Source organism: Anguilla anguilla, chromosome 1 (genome assembly GCF_013347855.1).
Source record: "Anguilla anguilla isolate fAngAng1 chromosome 1, fAngAng1.pri, whole genome shotgun sequence".
Lineage (NCBI taxonomy): Eukaryota > Metazoa > Chordata > Actinopteri > Anguilliformes > Anguillidae > Anguilla > Anguilla anguilla.
This window is the reverse complement of record NC_049201.1, coordinates 72,654,766-72,671,993: the sequence shown is the minus strand read 5'-3', so window position 1 is coordinate 72,671,993 and position 17,228 is coordinate 72,654,766. Positions and strand designations below refer to the sequence as shown.

At 49.3% G+C, this 17,228-nt stretch overlaps 1 protein-coding gene across 1 annotated transcript in view; it reads right to left on the bottom strand.

Moving 5' to 3' along the window:
- The window catches only part of atp1a3b (ATPase Na+/K+ transporting subunit alpha 3b), a 33,059-nt gene extending 20,684 nt beyond the window's left edge, over positions 1 to 12,375 (bottom strand). Inside the window, exon 1 of the mRNA XM_035414655.1 lies at positions 11,852 to 12,375. Coding sequence (XP_035270546.1) covers positions 11,852 to 11,857 — 6 coding nt within the window. The 5' untranslated portion in view covers positions 11,858 to 12,375. The remainder of the gene's footprint in view (positions 1 to 11,851) is intronic.
- Positions 12,376 to 17,228: the final 4,853 nt, after the last annotated feature.

Here is a 17,228-nt window from a genome sequence, read left to right as displayed (position 1 = left end):
GCGATTAATGCCAATTCCATTTAGGGCCTTTGTCCAGTTCCCCCCTGGCCTCCAGGCTCCGCCCCTTGACCCTAGAATCCCATGGCAACAGCGCCCGTGGCCACAGGGCCCCTCCCATTGGACAGCTGGGCTCCTGCATCGCGCCCAGGCCTTAACGAGTTCTCTCTGTAACTCATCCATTGAACAGCAGGGGAATCCAGGGGCCCCTCAAGCTGCTCTGGGACCCCAGGGGGCCTGCGCTCTCCCTGACGCATAATACAGCGCGGAGTCCTGTGAGCAGCAGGGGACAAGACAAATGGATATGTCTACGCCTGCACCCCCTGGAGGGACTCCGCCTCAGCCCCCTGTCCCCTGTCTGTCCGTGTCCATCTGTCCTCCACCCGTCCCCCCCCCTTCCCACGGTGAGGGTTCTGATTCGCCGCCCGGTCACTTGATAAACCTGACTATGAGCACTGCGCTCATTCACCACACAGAGGCACCTGCTGTAGACTCTAGCTGACCGTACATGGGTCACTCTGATACTCTGACACTGCTTTGTCATATTCAAATAAACAATGAATACGATGAGTATCATTGCATATTTAGTCTAAAAAATATGGACTACTCCTGTAACGACATTCAGTCAGCGTAGCTTAACTCTGTCTAAACCCTAAACTCAAGCGACAGATCACCATTAACAGCATTGCCTTTAATTGTTCATTGCAGGATAAAGGTACTCCAAGGCAGCCATGACTGGCAGAGGTCCTACCTGTGTGTGTAATGTGAGTAATGCAGGTGCTAAGCTATAGGCTACGTACATTAGCGTACACCAAACCCATTAAGAGGCCGCGGTCATGTGAGTCCAGGGGGGGGACGCTGTGTATTCCCTCTTAATGAGGGGGGAGGGGTTATAGCTCCGCACGCACCCCAACACCGAATCTACAGAGTCTGTGGTCACATGACACAGAGACTGCGGTGTTGTGTTTCCCCAGAGGAAGTGAGCGGTTGGCAGCTTTTCCTGGTGCCAGCGCAGCGCCACTCGTTCCACACTGGCGTAGGATGGGCACCCCTGGGGGAACACGCCGGTCTGCCAGGACAGCCCCCCCCCCCACCCCCCCCCGACCCACTCGGCTAGTTGCTCCAAAACTTGAGTACATGTGAGAGGGACTGACGCTCACGGCCATCGTCCTAAAAACCATCCTGGCTAACATGACCGGTCCTCACGCCACCGTGCACTGAGCTGCCCACGTTTCCACACTAAGGTTAGATATTTTTTTACATATTTCATTTTCATTTCCATAAGGGACGGGTAACACAGGATACCACACACTCATTAACTGGGACTTGGGGTTGGAAGGTCGATATCCGGGTGTCAGTCTAGGTTTTGGAAAATGGCTGAACGGTGAGGACGCAAAGCCATGCCAAACGCTCGGGCTGGGTCTATGAACTGAACATAAACCGCACAGCTCAGCTGATGGGTAAATTTCAGAATGATTCCAGGAGATGGACAGTCATAGTAATGTCATCAGCAATCTATGGGAAAAAGAGTCTGCAGTTTCTGTATCCATCATTTTGAGTTGACGATAGGTAAAACTTTATTTGTCTTTCTGATGACACACCCTGAAGAATATCACAAAATGAGGGAAAAAATTCTTTATTGTTCATTACCTTAACTGAATAAAACACATCGCCATCATCATCATCATCATCATCAAAGTTGAAACAAGTCCTCTAACTAAGTTTCTACTTTTTACTTGTGAGTGTGATATGTGCCCTTGTCAATAAGCTAGTATTCCTGTCTGTGCATGTGTGCACGTATGTGTTTGTGTGAATGTGTACAGTATATGTGAGTGTATTTGTGTGTTCTTGTGCATGCATATATATTTATGTCTGTGTATTTTTGCACGTGTACAAGCGTGCGTCCATGAGCACTTCTTTGTGTATGTGTGTGTGTGTGCTTGTGTGTGTATGGAGGGCTGTATGTAGGTGTGTGTACATGTGTGTGTGTGTGTGTGTGTGGGTGTGTGCTTGCGCGTGTATGTAGGGCTGTATATAGGTGTGTGTACCCGTGTGCGCATGTGTGTTTGTGTGTGTGGGTGTGTGTGCTTGTGTGTGTATGTAGGGCTGTATGTAGGTGTGTGCGTACACGTGTGCGCATGTGTGTGTGTTTGTGTGTGTGTGGGTGTGTATGGCACTGGCAGTACTTGGCAATACTCACTCCTCAGAGTGAGAGGTTTTCTGCTAAGTGTAATGACAAAGTGTAATGTGGTCACTGCTGGGGGGGGGGGGGGGGGGGGGGGGGAATAGGGACACCAGGCTGGAATTACACACGCTGGGGAGGGACAAACAGACAGCAGCCCAGCTCTGCATTATTCACCATCCTGCTACAGAACCCGCTGTACTGCAGCCATCAACAGCACCTCCCATCAGAGCCACTGGAATCCCTCCTACAGCACATCACCACCATCACCACCCCACCCTAACCCCTACACCACATCACCACCACCGCTCCACCCTAACCCCCCTACACCACATCACCACCATCACCGCTCTACTGCAACCCCCCTACACCACAAAACCACCGCTCCACCAGAACCCCCCTACACCACATCCCCACCACCACTGCCCCACCCTAACCCCCCTACACCACATCCCCACCACCACTGCCCCACCCTAACCCCCCTACACCACATCCCCACCACCACCCCACCCTAACCCCTCCTACAGCACATCACCACCACTAATCCACTGCAGCCCCACTACAGCACATCACCACCATCATCACCCCACCCTAACCCCTCCTACAGCACATCACCACCACCCCACCCTAACCCCCCTACACCACAAAACCACCATCACCGCTCCACCAAACCACCCTATACCACATCACCATCACCGCTCCACCAAACCACCCTATACCACATCACCACCACCGCTCCACCAGAACCCCCCTACACCACACCACCACCATACAGCCCCAGCAGAGCACTTCTGCTTCCGAGCACCTCCAGGAACAGATCGCTCCGAAGAGAAGCTTCCTGATGTTGATTGAGCACCAAAACATGAGTAATCTCTGAACTGGCTGTCCCCCCGATGCGCAGGAACTCGATGTACGGAGAGGAGGTCACATTTGAGAGCCGAACATCGGTGCGACAGGAAACTCAATCCCCGCCAGCGTGCCGGCTCGTCTCGATCGGTGGAGGCCTGCCAGAATCTTGATTCTCGTTCTCCTTGCACACTCCTGTCACAAATTACAGGTGCAGCTGCAATTGGATTCATTTCAGCATCTTGGCCAGTGCCTCCAATTACAGACTCACTAATTATCGCCGGGGCGGGATAAAGCAGGCTGGCTCATAACTGGGCCTGATGTGGAACAGCACAGTCTACACATGTGAGTGAAAGGGACAGGAACCAGGACGTTTAACAACAGTCATAGCTTCACCTATAACCAGTGAAATAAACAACCTTTACAGACAGGCAGTGAGATAGACAGCCCTTACAGACAGGCAGTGAGATAGACAGCCCTTACAGGCAAGCAGTGAGATAGACAGTCCAAGTGAGATAGACAGCTCTTACAGGCAAGCAGTGAGATAGACAGCCTTTTCAGGCAGGCAGTGAGATAGACGGCCTTTACAGGCAAGTAGTGAGATAGATGACCTTACAAGCAGCGAGATAGACAGCCTTCATACGTAGTGGGTTAGGCGTGAGATGTGAAAAACAGGGAAAACATGAAAAAAGCAGATGAACAGCCTTTGTAGTCAGGCAGTGCGGTAGCCAGCTTGGAGAGCCGGCCTGCGTGCCCGCAGCATCTGTCTGCGCAGAGCAAGAACGCCCTGGCAGATTACGCAGACACAATGCGGCACAAGAACAGCTGAGGTAGCGTAAAATAGGGCACAGGAGGAAAGTCACCAGGGAGACTGAGAGAGAGAGAGAGAGAGAGAGAGAGAGAGAGAGAACAGGACAACGAGTCTCTCCGAAAAGAGAGCGGCCGCAGGAAGGGGAGGAGCGAACTCCGCAGTGCGCTACGGGCGCAGTCGCTCGGACGTGGGCACGGCCCGGGGGCCGCGCCCCCAGGGGGGAGGGAGGAGAGGGTCACTCCTGCTGGCACAGAAAGAGGAAGGACACAGCATCTCAGACTCAAAGAGAGAAGTGAGGTCCCTGACGGTTCCCCGGGCCCCTTCCCCTCTTTAGAGGAAGTGTGGCGGAGCGGTTAGGGAAGTGGATATTGCAGCTGTCTCCCCAGGCAGGTTTGCCAACCGAGTCACAAGCCCTCAACCTGAGTTGCTTCATGTCCAGACACGCAGCACGCAGTCCAGTACACACACGTTACCAGTCCCCGCATCCCTCCAGGTGCAGGAAAGACACACATTCTACCATGACTAACAGCACCGGGACTCAAACAATACGCTCTTATTCAGGTTTTATTAAATAAGGCAAAGAGACTCTCGTTTTTAATAATTAATATTGCCACAGTGACAGCGGCGGTCTGGCCAGTCAAAAATGCATTTGTCTTTGTGCCTCCGCTGTGCCCTTCCTCAAGGCAGAGGAAGTGACATCAGAGTGCTCGACATGCAGCGGACCCAAGGGTCACCCAAGCAAATCTCCTCCAGCTCAGTGTGCCTCTCACAGGTGTGCAATTAGCCAGGCCACAGGGGGAAAACTGCCATCTCCCTGCTGGTGTGGTAGTATGGCAGGTCAGTACTGCCCTGTGTGTGTGTGTGTGTGTGTGTGTTGAGTGTGTGTGCATGTAACGTGTGTGTATGCGGAGTGTGTGTACGTAGGGTGTGAGGATGTAAAATGTGTGTATGTAGATTGTGTGTGTTTAGGGTGTATGTATGTACAGTGTGTGTATGTAGGGTGTGTGTATGTAAATTGTGTGTGTTGAGGGTGTGTGTATGTAGGGTGTGTGTATGTACATTGTGTGTGTTTAGGGTGTGTGTATGTACATTGTGTGTGTTCAGGGTGTGTGTATGGAGGGTGTGTCTGTGTGTGGTGTGTGTATGTAGAGTGTGTGTATTTAGAATGTGTGTTTGTAGGGTGTGTGTATGTATGTACAATGTGTGTGTTCAGGGTGTGTGTATGTAGAGTGTGTGTGTTTAGGGTGTGTATGTAGAGTGTGTGTATGTGGGGTGCGTCTATGTGCGGTGTGTGTATGGAGGGTGTGTGTATGTGCATTGTGTGTGTTCAGGGTGTGTGTATGGAGGGTGTGTGTATGAAGAATGTGTGTGTTTAGGGTGTGTATGTAGAGTTGTGTGTATGTGGGGTGTGTCTATGTGCGGTGTGTGTATGTAAAGTGTGTGTATGTAGCTATCTGAATTTACAGGCCTGTGCGATCATCTGGCCGCATGTCCAGAAACACTTCTGCATTCAGCAACTGATCCGCCTTCTGTGACCATGACTCAAACTGCACTCATTGCACGAAAACTATTAAAACTGATCCCACATCAGCATTTGGGGCAGAACATAATGCATTTATGGTGGGCAAAGGCTAAGAATATGGCTGGATCTAGAGCCGGTCTGAGGGATTAGCGCTGTGTGATTATCTGATTACTGCACTATGAGATTAACCCAGTGAGCATTGAACACAGCCTTACACAACTTGTTCTGTTCCCCTCCGTCAGTTATCTCAACAAAAGGACACTCACAATCAGGGCCCGCTGCAAGCACACACACACACACACACGAATACACACACACACACACACTCATATACACACACGCACACATGCATGCACATACACACACACACACACACACATCCATACACATGCACACACACACACATACACACACGTGCACACACACACAAACACACGCAAGTGAACTGAATAATTCAACCAAGTAATACAATAGCCATTATTGCATAGTTGTCACAGAGCTGTAATCCTGCTCTCCATTCCAGAACACAGTCCCCAGTGACCTTCCTGCCACAGCCACCCACAGACATCTAGCCATTTACCCGAAACCGTAAGGGCACATGCTAATGCTCCAGAGCCCTCCAGGTTTATGAGCTTTGGTGATGTCATGGAGACACCACGCACGAGAAGCAACCCCACCCCGTGTGTCCCCGTCTGGCTCTCCCTCTCCGGTGCAGCACAATTACCCAAATGAAATCCCATCCCACGGTGCCATTCGCCCCGGTCCTCCCTTCCCCCCCGCCCATCTGTCTCTCTGTCCGTCCGCTGATCTGTTCGTCCCGGCAGCTGGGTCCCTGTAAGGGCCCGGGTGAGCTTCCCGTCCCCTGAGGAAAGGAGCGGGGAACTGTGCGTCCACCGGCCTGGAAAAGGACCAACTCCTCCGCTCTATCTGCAATGGACTCTCGCTAACCAATAACTATCATAAGCATATGAATGATAATAAGGACAGTCGTCATTTAGCAGCTTTCTTGTATCTTAAAGCTTTCTTGTATCTTTTCAGTTAGGTAGATAACATCTTCTCACTCACCACCCATTTGTAAACCCCCCCCCCCCCCCCCCCCCCCCCCCCCCCCCCCCCCCCCCCCCCCCCCCCCCCCCCCCCCCCCCCCGCCAGGGTTGAGTACGCCAGACATTTTCAAGTGGGGCATTTGGTGGGCATGTAGTTGAGGGTGACTGTAAAAGCTTTATTCAGCCAACTAATGATGAAATGGAATGCAAGAGCCACACTGGACATTTGGCTAGGACCCATGGAAGCACACAACTCTTTACAGCAGTGGTTCCAAACCCCGTTCCTGGAGATTTACTGTTCTTTAGGTTTTCACTCCAACCAATCACATTTAATTCAACAGCGATAATATCTAATCGAACTGATAATTAGTAGAGTCAGGCGTGCCAAATTAGGGTTGAAGTGAAAACCTACAGGACGGCAGGCTTCCAGGAACAGGGCTGGCAACCTCTGCTTTACAGTAAGTTCCATTAGAAGCTTTATAGCTGCAGCAGTCGAAGAAGATGTTGTGTCCTCCAGCAGGGCGTCTCCATCAATGGTGCTTGTCACCTTGATCCGTACTGAAGACTGCCCCCTGCTGGCCAACCAGGAGCACGCTGACTCGCTCAAATCTCCCATCCAAGCCCGGCTCAGCCCGGCCCGGCCCAGCCCAGCCCAGCCCAGCCTGGCCCGGCCCAGCCCAGCCCAGCCCGGCCCGGCCCCTCTTAGCTGTTTGGTGGGGGGCGGGGGTGACCGTGCAGCACACTATCTAACCAGGCGCCTTTGCGTGTGCCAGCTTGTATGGGGCCTCTCATCGTGGCTGTCAGACTCACACACTGGCACTCTGTATTCAATCACCCAGCACGCACTTGCACAACCAGACACTCCTCCCTTAACAGAGCCGCACGCACTTACACAACCACACACTCCTCCCTTCACAGAGCCGCACGCACTTACACAACCACACACTCCTCCCTTCACAGAGCCGCACGCACTTACACAACCACACACTCCTCCCTTCACAGAGCCGCACGCACTTACACAACCACACACTCCTCCCTTCACAGAGCCGCACGCACTTACACAACCACACACTCCTCCCTTCACAGAGCCGCACGCACTTACACAACCACACACTCCTCCCTTCACAGAGCCGCACGCACTTACACAACCACACACTCCTCCCTTCACAGAGCCGCACACACTTACACAACCACACACTCTTCCCTTCACAGAGCCGCACACAGTACCACAACCACACACCAGCTCCTTCACAGAGCAGCCCACAGTAACACAACCACACACCAGCTCCTTCACAGAGCCGCACACAGTAACACAACCACACACCAGCTCCTTCACAGAGCAGCCCACAGTAACACAACCATACACCAGGTCCTTCACAGAGCAGCACACAGTAACACAACCACACACCTTATCCTTCACAGAGCCGCACACAGTAACACAACCACACACCAGGTCCTTCACAGAGCCGCACACAGTAACACAACCACACACCAGCTCCTTCACAGAGTCGCACACAGTAACACAACCACACACCAGCTCCTTCACAGAGCCACACACAGTAACACAACCACACACCAGCTCCTTCAAAGAGCAGCACACAGTGACACAACCACACACTCCTTCCTTGACAGAGCCTCACAGTTACACAACCACACACTCATTCCTTCACAGAGCAGCACGCAGTGACACAGCCGCCTGCTCGTTCCTTCACAGAGGCTTTTTCAATGAGGCAGCACTTTCTGGAAGCAGCAGCAGCAGCAGCAGCAGTGCTGCAGGGAGGCTGCCTAATGTGACCTTGTTAGAAGCAGCAGCGGTCTGTCCGTCCGTCTCTGCCGCCTGTCTGTCCGTCCCTTCTACCGCAGGGCCCTTCTAACCCAGCTGCTGCTGCACTGAACGCTCAGAACCATCAAACCGACCTCTTTTTTCCCCACGAACACGTTTATTCACTGTTAAATCACTGCTGCTCCTTTTGTCGTCTCCTGTAGCCTCTGTGCCTTAATCTCTCCTGTACACCTATCCACAGTTTCTACCCCAAGGACTTTTAGGTAATAACGGATTTAATTTCAGATGTTTTCCTGACTTTTATTTTGTACACGTCCTTGAGTTGTGCTTCACTGGATGACATGACAATGATAAATGAGTTAGAGTTATTATTGTGAAGGGCGCTATATAAAAGCAATTAGACTGACTGAATGCTTGACTGATTGGTTAATTAGTGCTCTTAGCACAGGCATGCGGTGCTACTCTGCAGCATCCTACTGTCTCCATCCCCTCCTGCATCTGAGCAGCTGACTAATTCCCAGGCTCATATATCTACATCCCTGACCTTGAGGAGCCCTTCCTGTACTGCAGTTCTCCTGTCCCGCGCAAGCATGGAGGCTGTACCTGGACCGCCAAAAAAAAAAAAACCGCAGGACCGAAACCTCAAACGATAACGGGAGAGCGGGCAAGCATAAATGAGCAATCACAAAACACACATGTCCCGCACCAGGATCGCAAACATAACTATGATTGGTTGAATCTGCGAAACTGAGTCAGCTCTTCTGTAATCGGCACAGTCAAGACATGCACCAGCTAAAACGGAGATCTGAAGGAAAGTTCTGGAAAGTGTCTGCCTGACAATGAATAATTCAACGTATACCTCAGACTGGCAAAAATCATTACAAAGAAAGGCAACTGGCGTGTGACTGAGTGACCTCATGGAACATGAGAAATCGCTCTGGGAGTGCTCGGCCAATCGGAGGGGCGGACTCGGTGACAGACACTGGCCCGGGGGTTCCGAGGCCGGCCCGAAAGGCACAGCTGCGATGTGATGCACTGCGCAAACTGCTGCGACGGCTGCAGCAAGGAGTCTCCACCGGAGCTGGCCAATCGAATCGCAGGAAACACTGTAGCAGAGGGGACAAGCAGTGCCCCCCCCCCCCCACCCCCACCCCCCCCATGGACTGCTGCTGCCCGGTAACTTGGCCCGCAAGGAAACACGAGACGTGGAACTGTGAGCAAAGGCAATTATCCAGTAACAAGATCCCCCCCCCTGCTCTTTCTCCCCTCCTCCTTCTGCCTCCTTCCAATACTTTCCTTACCACACCTGCGCATCAGTCACGATCGTTCGATCCCCCCTCTCCCCCGCCCTCACAAACCCGCACCCGCACCTCAGCGCTAATGTTTCTGAAGGTGAACCGGTGCAGAGCAGTCATCCATTCTCTCCGCTTATTCTAGATCATTCTTTCTCCCTCAGCGTCAGCGAACCTCTCTCTCCCTCTCTCTCTCTCTCTCTCTCTCTCTCTCTCACGCAACTCCATATTCAGGACAGGCTTCTGATTTATTAATGCAGTCCCATCAGTGACACACTGCAGGCCCTGTGCCTATTTCACGCGTAGTATCAGTGACCTTGGTGGTTTAAAATGCCAGTCCTTCCACTTCACCAATACTAAACTTTCTTATGTCCTTTATCACCATCTATTGCCTCCCGAGCCCCCTACCTCAGTGGCTCTCCCTGTCTGTCCCGTTTCACCATGGCCCCGTATCCGCCTATCACATCTCTTGCTGGGGAATTTCCACTCTCTAGGCCCCGCCTCCCGTTTGACGCAGTAACCAAGTCGTGCGCGATTCCCCCCTCTGCCACACAGCTGACAACCGGCATGCGATCTGAACAACCATAAGCATCCATGCAATCGCGAACTAGGATGCGTGACAGTTTTAATTGTTATACGGGGGTGGGGGTGTGGGGTGTGAGTTGTGATCACAAAATCCAACGGATGCTTCATCACTAGCATCGAACATAAATTCAGTACATGTGTCGCCTACATGCGCTGAATGAACGAAGGTGAGTACAGTGCAGAAACAAGAAAGCCCCGAGTATGTCACGTTTCTAATAAATCAGTGTAGATGGACAATAAATTGACAGTATTGAAATGTTGCTATCCTGCACAGCATCAATTTTGACGCATGTCCGCCGATGGAGGACGCTAGCTATAGCTTTCCCTTTTACTTTCCCCATATCGATCGTTTCATTCTCTCAGCGTTTTACAGTCCAGTGCACTCTGTAGACGTTTCTCTCCGAAAACCCGGAAAGGTCACGACAACGAATTCAAATGTCAACCGAATCTGCAATCTATGACCCATCCTGTCGACATTGCTTAATCCTTCGTTCATCAGGAAAAGTGTCGTTACTATTTGCACAGTCATGGAACCACAACACCATTCTTCACAAAGAAAAACCAAGACGAATTTTAATTTGGGGAACATTAAAATGTGCATTTAATTCCGTCAGTTACATCAGCACCATGCAGTGTCCTGTGTTGGTTTGAACTTTTTCCCGGTGTTAATAATGCGCACTGGTCCCCTTGACTTTGCCACGAAGCAGTGGGTAACTAATGCCAGATTGCTTGATACATTTAAGTAAAATGGGCAGAAATCTCGTCCAAATTACCGGCCCCTTTCTGTGACGCAGTGTATACATTCGACTTCACTTGATACTCTCCCAAAAAATTAAATTCAGTTTTATCCTTAACGGACGTTATATATATTATTTAATCCACCGGTATGAATACACTACATGCGATTACTGTGTCTAGTTATGTCACACTTTAAGGGGAAGAAATGAATTGACAGGACGCTTATTCCCGGTAACCGCATTATGACGCATGGTTTAGACCGGCGCTTAAGCATCGCCGTCACACAGAACATACGCATTTATGACAGGACACAGAAAGAAATCGCTCAGGCCACGGGCCCGGTAAATTTCCAATTCCAGCGTAGTATAAAAAAGTACGTTGCACATAGATTACGGACATGATGAAAGGAGGGAACAAATTTGCGTCCACTGAAAAACATCACCGTTGAGATCGTGGAGCGTAGCTTACATAGAATCAGCATGATGTTAATGAAACATTTTTAAAACATAAGTAAAAGAGCAATCCGGTCACTGGGGAACAGTGTATTCTGAAATTGTTTATTTAGACAAAGGTGCCCTTTCTATTAGCCTTGGATTTCATACCGGTAACAGAGAGCCTACTCAAATAACCGTCATAATATTGCCCATAAGTTCACGCTATTTTTGTGAATAGGCTACAGTTTGCAACAATGTCATTCCCACACTGCGTTCATCATTTTCTACATAAAAAGCAAGCCTATTCCGTTTCGCTTCATAAACGAGCGACAGCAATGAACGTAATTAGAAACGCGTTTTGACCGCGGAACTATTCCTTTAAAACTTGTAACACTGGTCACATCACTTTGTCGCAGCCTGTATGAGACCGAGGTAAACCAGAATCCGCATTAGAGTCAATGTCATTCTGACACTCGGGATTTCCACAGACAAAAATACATGACACTGCAGTTTGAGGTCCACTGCATCTCCGATAGAGTTTTCTATTGACTATCGTGACTTCGAAGCTGTTTCCAACGTCTTTAAAAACACGAAAAGCTGAAACTGCGGTCTTACCCCCATGTTGGCGTAATCAGTTGGTTCTCTTCAGGTGATGAAACGCTTCAAAGGTGTCACTCGCTTGAGGTTGAAATTCTTATAAGAATTTAAATCTTTACAGCAATAATCAAGACTGATACTGCCTTCTGAAGGGTTTTCAAAGCTATTTTCACTCAGCTGCAACTTATGAACGAAGTTGACAGTTGGATATCTAGTTATGATATAAAAATAAAGTGATTATCTTAGATTTCGTCTGTGAGAATTACAGGCGATACAATATTAAAAAGACTATATCTTTCCCATTCAAACCATTTAAGAGATTGCATTTAAAAACATGTCTATTTTATTCAAATAATCACAGGCGGTACATCAAGCGAGGATGTAGATCTCTTTCGCCGGTCTGTGAGATTTGCAGTGAAGCCGGAAAAACTAAGCAGCCGCACCGCATAGGGTTTTGGGGATTTTGTCTCCCTCCGCTACACCGCCAGCTGCCGCAGTACTCTCCCTCCTCTTTCCACTACTCCGCCCGTGGAAGAAGCGCCGGTGGGTGTGAGTGATGCGCCGCTCCAATCTGATAAAAGGGTTGCCTCTACGACCCGCCCACAGACTAACCTTTTTACCAATAAGGAGACTGAGCGCCATTTCACTGACGATTTAGTTGACCAATAGTTTTAAAGGAAACTGTGAGGTAGGCCTATCCAGAGTTGTAAGCGCCCCACCTTCTCTACTGCAGAATCCAAGGTCTGCCAGGATCTCTGTATCTTAAAGTCTCAACAGCTGATGCAGAATTGACCCGAAGCCTTGACCCGAACTTATAGGATGCGACGAAGTTAAAACGGCTCCAGTGTTTCAATTTTAGAGTAGAGTTTACAAAACAAGTGTATTGCATGCTTATAGGCAGCAGAAATGTGCAGCATTCCACATTAGCCTATAAGCATTAGTTGGACATCATTGTTACTTGGTGAGCACTGTTATGTGGTTACTAGTGTCTCTGCATCTGTGATAGCTGTAATTATGCATTTAAGTTATGGCATGTTTTAGGCATTAGATGAGCTGTCAGAATAATATTTGCTCTTGAGCTGATAAGAGTTTATTTCACACTGAATATTTTAATTCTGCCAAACTGCTAGTTGACTGACTAGTCTGATAGTTTTTTTTTTTTCAGTTTGTGGAAAGTGTTTCATAAGGGATTTTGAAATATATTAACTAATATATTTTAACATTGGCTCAAAATATCTCTCACCCAAGAGACAATCTTTGGTAAGATAAATTCTGAACATTAGCCAATACTTCCTTCATATATATTTAACAAGCAAATACATTTATTCTGCACTGTCCGGAATTGTTCAGAATTGATTTATTGACTTTAATATGTACTGAGTGCATGCTGCCCATTTCTTTTGCATCTTAAAGTTCTGGAATAGCCTTAGCCATTAGCCATGACAGGAGTTGAGGAAATGTGTGGGTTTAAGGTTCCTGCAAGTTTTAAATGAAAGATCCTCTTATTTAGATGTATAGTCTTTGCAACATATGCTATTGTTGAAGTTCCTGCTGAAAGTTCCAGTTATCCAGCTCAAACCATAGGGTTCCTGTAGAGCAGAACCGAGAGTTTGTGTTCTCGAGAATTAAGAGTTCCTGTTATTCAGAACAGAAAGTCCCTATGTCTGGCTTTTGAGAGATCCTAAAGTTCAAATGACAGAGATCCTGTTGCATATATCAGAGAATTCCTGTACTGGGGATCTGAGGGTTCCAGTGGCATTACGCAGACTGTTCTTGTGACTTTCTTGCGTTCTCGAGAATTAAGAGTTCTTGTTATTCAGAACAGGAAGTCCCTATGTCTGGCTTTTGAGAGATCCTAAAGTTCAAATGACAGAGATCCTGTTGCGTATATCAGAGAGTTCCTGTACTGGGGATCTGAGGGTTCCAGTGGCATTACGCAGACTGTTCTTGTGACTTTCAGAGAGATTAAGCGATGTGATGTCCTGAGTCAAGACTGTAAGCTGACACCCAGAAGCCCTAGACGCAGACACAAGATCAGATTCCTGTTTCCAGCCGTTGAGGCAGCTGAGCCAGTTGTATTGTAATGGCAAAAACCTATGCTTCAGTGAGCTGAAAGCAGGCCTCTGGTCTTAATCTCAAGAGCCTTATATTCTACTATGCTGAAACATACACTACATAGAACATCCAATAATAATAACACAAACAATATTTTGAAAAATATTGTTTTTGCCTTCCAAGATAACTTGTATAATGTCAAGTACTTTTACTTGTTTTTTTTCTTCTTCTACTGGGCCTCAGGTGGCGAATGCAGTTATGCAGCCCCTGGTCTGGAATGGATGCTCGCTGTGCTGTGGTGGCCTGTGGCTGGGAGTCCCATAGAGTGATTATAACAGAACACAGCATCGCCCAAAGAGGGGAGGGTCAGGCAGCGGGACATTCCTCGCCTCAACATTAGACAGTGAGGCCTGTGATCGAAGGGACACCTGCAGTCTCCTGGCAGTTTGCATGTGGGGGGGGGGGGGGGGGGGGACACGAGATAGACAGATAGAAAGAGGGGAACTTGGAAGAACCAATGTTTTCCTTTTTCTGCATGTGGGCATATGTGTGTGTCTGTGTGTGCGTGTGTGTACGTGTGTGTATGTGTGTGTGTCACACAATGATAGCGATAGAGAAAGGAGCAGAGGGAGAGGTAAGTAGATAGCTCTGGAGGGGAGGTGATAAGGGGTGGTATAAAGGGAAAGAGAGAGTCACAGGCATTAACATAGTCTGACTGATAAACAATGAGGCAGAGAGAGACATCATTCGATTTCCTCCCCCCCCCCCCCCTCCAGACAGCAAGAGTCCTGCTCTGCTGCTCCTGAGCCAGTCAGGCTGTCTCTGTCATGCATCGTGTCTTCATTCACGTTAGACACACCCGTGTGTCGCGCTCGTATCTGTGATGTGCGTCTGTGAACGCACGAGAACGCAGACACATAACCAGGCATGGCTGGATCTGACCAAAGGCAAGGCAGGCTCGGGAAAAAGGGCTGTGGAAGTTGTGGCCTTTAACTTCAGCCTGTCTGGGCGTACCTTTTGTGTCTCACTGTGGAAATAGAAATTCAGCCACTGCACGGTCTGCGATGGAAATAACCACTGGAGCGCAGTGTGCTTTTTTCAGCCCAAATCGTAATGGAATTAAGATGAATCGGGGCAGGGCCGGGGTTTGCTTTTGGCTGTGCGTTTGCGTGCGAGAGAGCAGTTTCCCAGCCACCAACGACAATAGATCACCCTGATTTCTTGGATCCCAACCTTACGGGCTGTTAAAACCGTGTTATTGTAAAAAAAAAAATCAATAACCGCACATTGCCAGATGCGCCGGCGCTCACGGTGAAATGTTTCAGCGTAAATGACTGACAGAACCCTAACAGAGATTATGTGAGTCTAATAGGGATTAAATGCACTGCGGCACAGTTTATTTAACGCTGAACAACTTACTGCGCATAAATGCAATCAACGTCGACTGTTATCAAACTAGCTAACTGCCTTCTCGGTTAGTTTGCTAAAGATGCACTACGTGATCGAAAGTATGTGGACACCTGACGTCGAACATCTCATCTAAAATTATGGGCCTTAATATTTATTTGGTCCTCCCTTTGCTGCTATAACAACCTCCACTTTTCTGGTTTTATGCTAGATGTTGGGGCAGGGATTTCCATTCAGCCAGAAGAGCATTAAGCGAGGTCGGGCACTGATTGGGCGATTTAGGCCTGGCTCGCAATTGGCTTTCCAAAGGTGTTGGATGGGGCTCACAACAGGGCTCTGCGCAGGCCAGACAAGTTCTTCCACCCTGTTCTCGACAAAACCATTTATATATATATATATATATAGACCTCACTTTGTGCGCAGGGGCATGGTCATGCTGTAACAGGAAAGGCCCTTCCCCAAATTGTATGTAGCATTAAGTAGCGTTAAGATTGGTCTTCCCTGGAACTAAGGGACCCGGCCCAAACCACAAAAAACAGCTGCAAACCAAAGGGGTGTCCAGATTTGGTCATGTAGTGTATTTTGTTAATTATATATTATATATATTTTATCTTTGTTATGACACAGGAGTGCCAAAGAGAATTTCAGTTACCGGCCTATCAGCTCGACACATTCGAACACAAAAAACTGCAGCGTTTCTAGTCTTTCATCACCCCCCCCCGGCGCGTAGTCTCTGCTTCCAGGGAGACGACGACGGCGGCAGAAGGGAAGGCGGGGCGGTTGAGACGGAATGTTCCCTGACGGCACGCCAAGAACCCGGAGACGTGCATGAGATGAGCTGACATCCTTCCGGCGCGCGTTGCTGACACGGCAGAAGCGAACGCTTCGCCGAGCCGGGCCGGAGGAAACGTTCCACGAGCCCCGGAGGCGGAGCAAGTGTTACCCGGGAAACGACAGAGGTTGTCGGATTGCGTAAGAGAAAAAAAAAAACGGGGGACAGGGCGACACGGCGGTGCGGTGGACAGCGCTGCCGCTGCACAGCAGGGAGGCTTGCGTGTTCGAATCCTGGCCAGGGCATCTCTGTTTGTATGTTCCCCACACTGTCCACCTGGGCTTCCTGCAGGTACTCCGGTTTCCTGCCACGGACCAAAGGCACGGCTAAATTACCCATAGGAGTGTGTGAGTGAATGATGTGAGTGAATGATGTGAGTGTGTACGCTGAGAGAGATTGGCAACCTGTCCGAGGTGTATTCCTGTCTTATGCCCAGTGCATGCTGGGATACAGGCTCCCTACCAGGAATAAGTGGGTAATATTGTGGGATTATTGGTGGATGGATGGATGGATGAAAAACAGGGACACATTAAGAAGAGGGATATGGTAAATGAGGGAAAGAGATAAGGAGATAAAAGAGAGAAAGAGAGAGTTCTCGAAGCAGATAGGTTACCAGTATAATGTGAGGCATTCTGTAAGCATGTGATCGTTGGGGAACTTTGAGATGCGAAACGGAAGGCGGTCATACACACAGAGTCAAAGTGAGACCATTGGCAGACCAGAGGAACAGACGGCTGTCTCACGCGCTAATCTTTCCCGCTCCTCTGATATTTTCTGCAGTATCTTTCCTGTGAAAGGCAAATTAGACGCATAATGCAGAGCCTCCATTAAGCTGATTTGCAAGGGAAACCACACTCGCTCACGCTTCCCCAGCGGAGGTCAGCTAAAAAACTGTCACCTTCATCCCGGATGGTTAAGTCTGTCTATGGCCGAATGCGATCAGGAATGAGAATTAAATGCATATGCGGCTGGTGCACCTGGTAGCACTTAAGACCTAAGATTAGGACTGCTGTAGGAACCCTAACAATCTGCCGGTTTGAGCCGTAATGGCAGGTGAAGGTCGGGTCAGGGACATCGCGGCACAACGCAAGCCATGGCTAA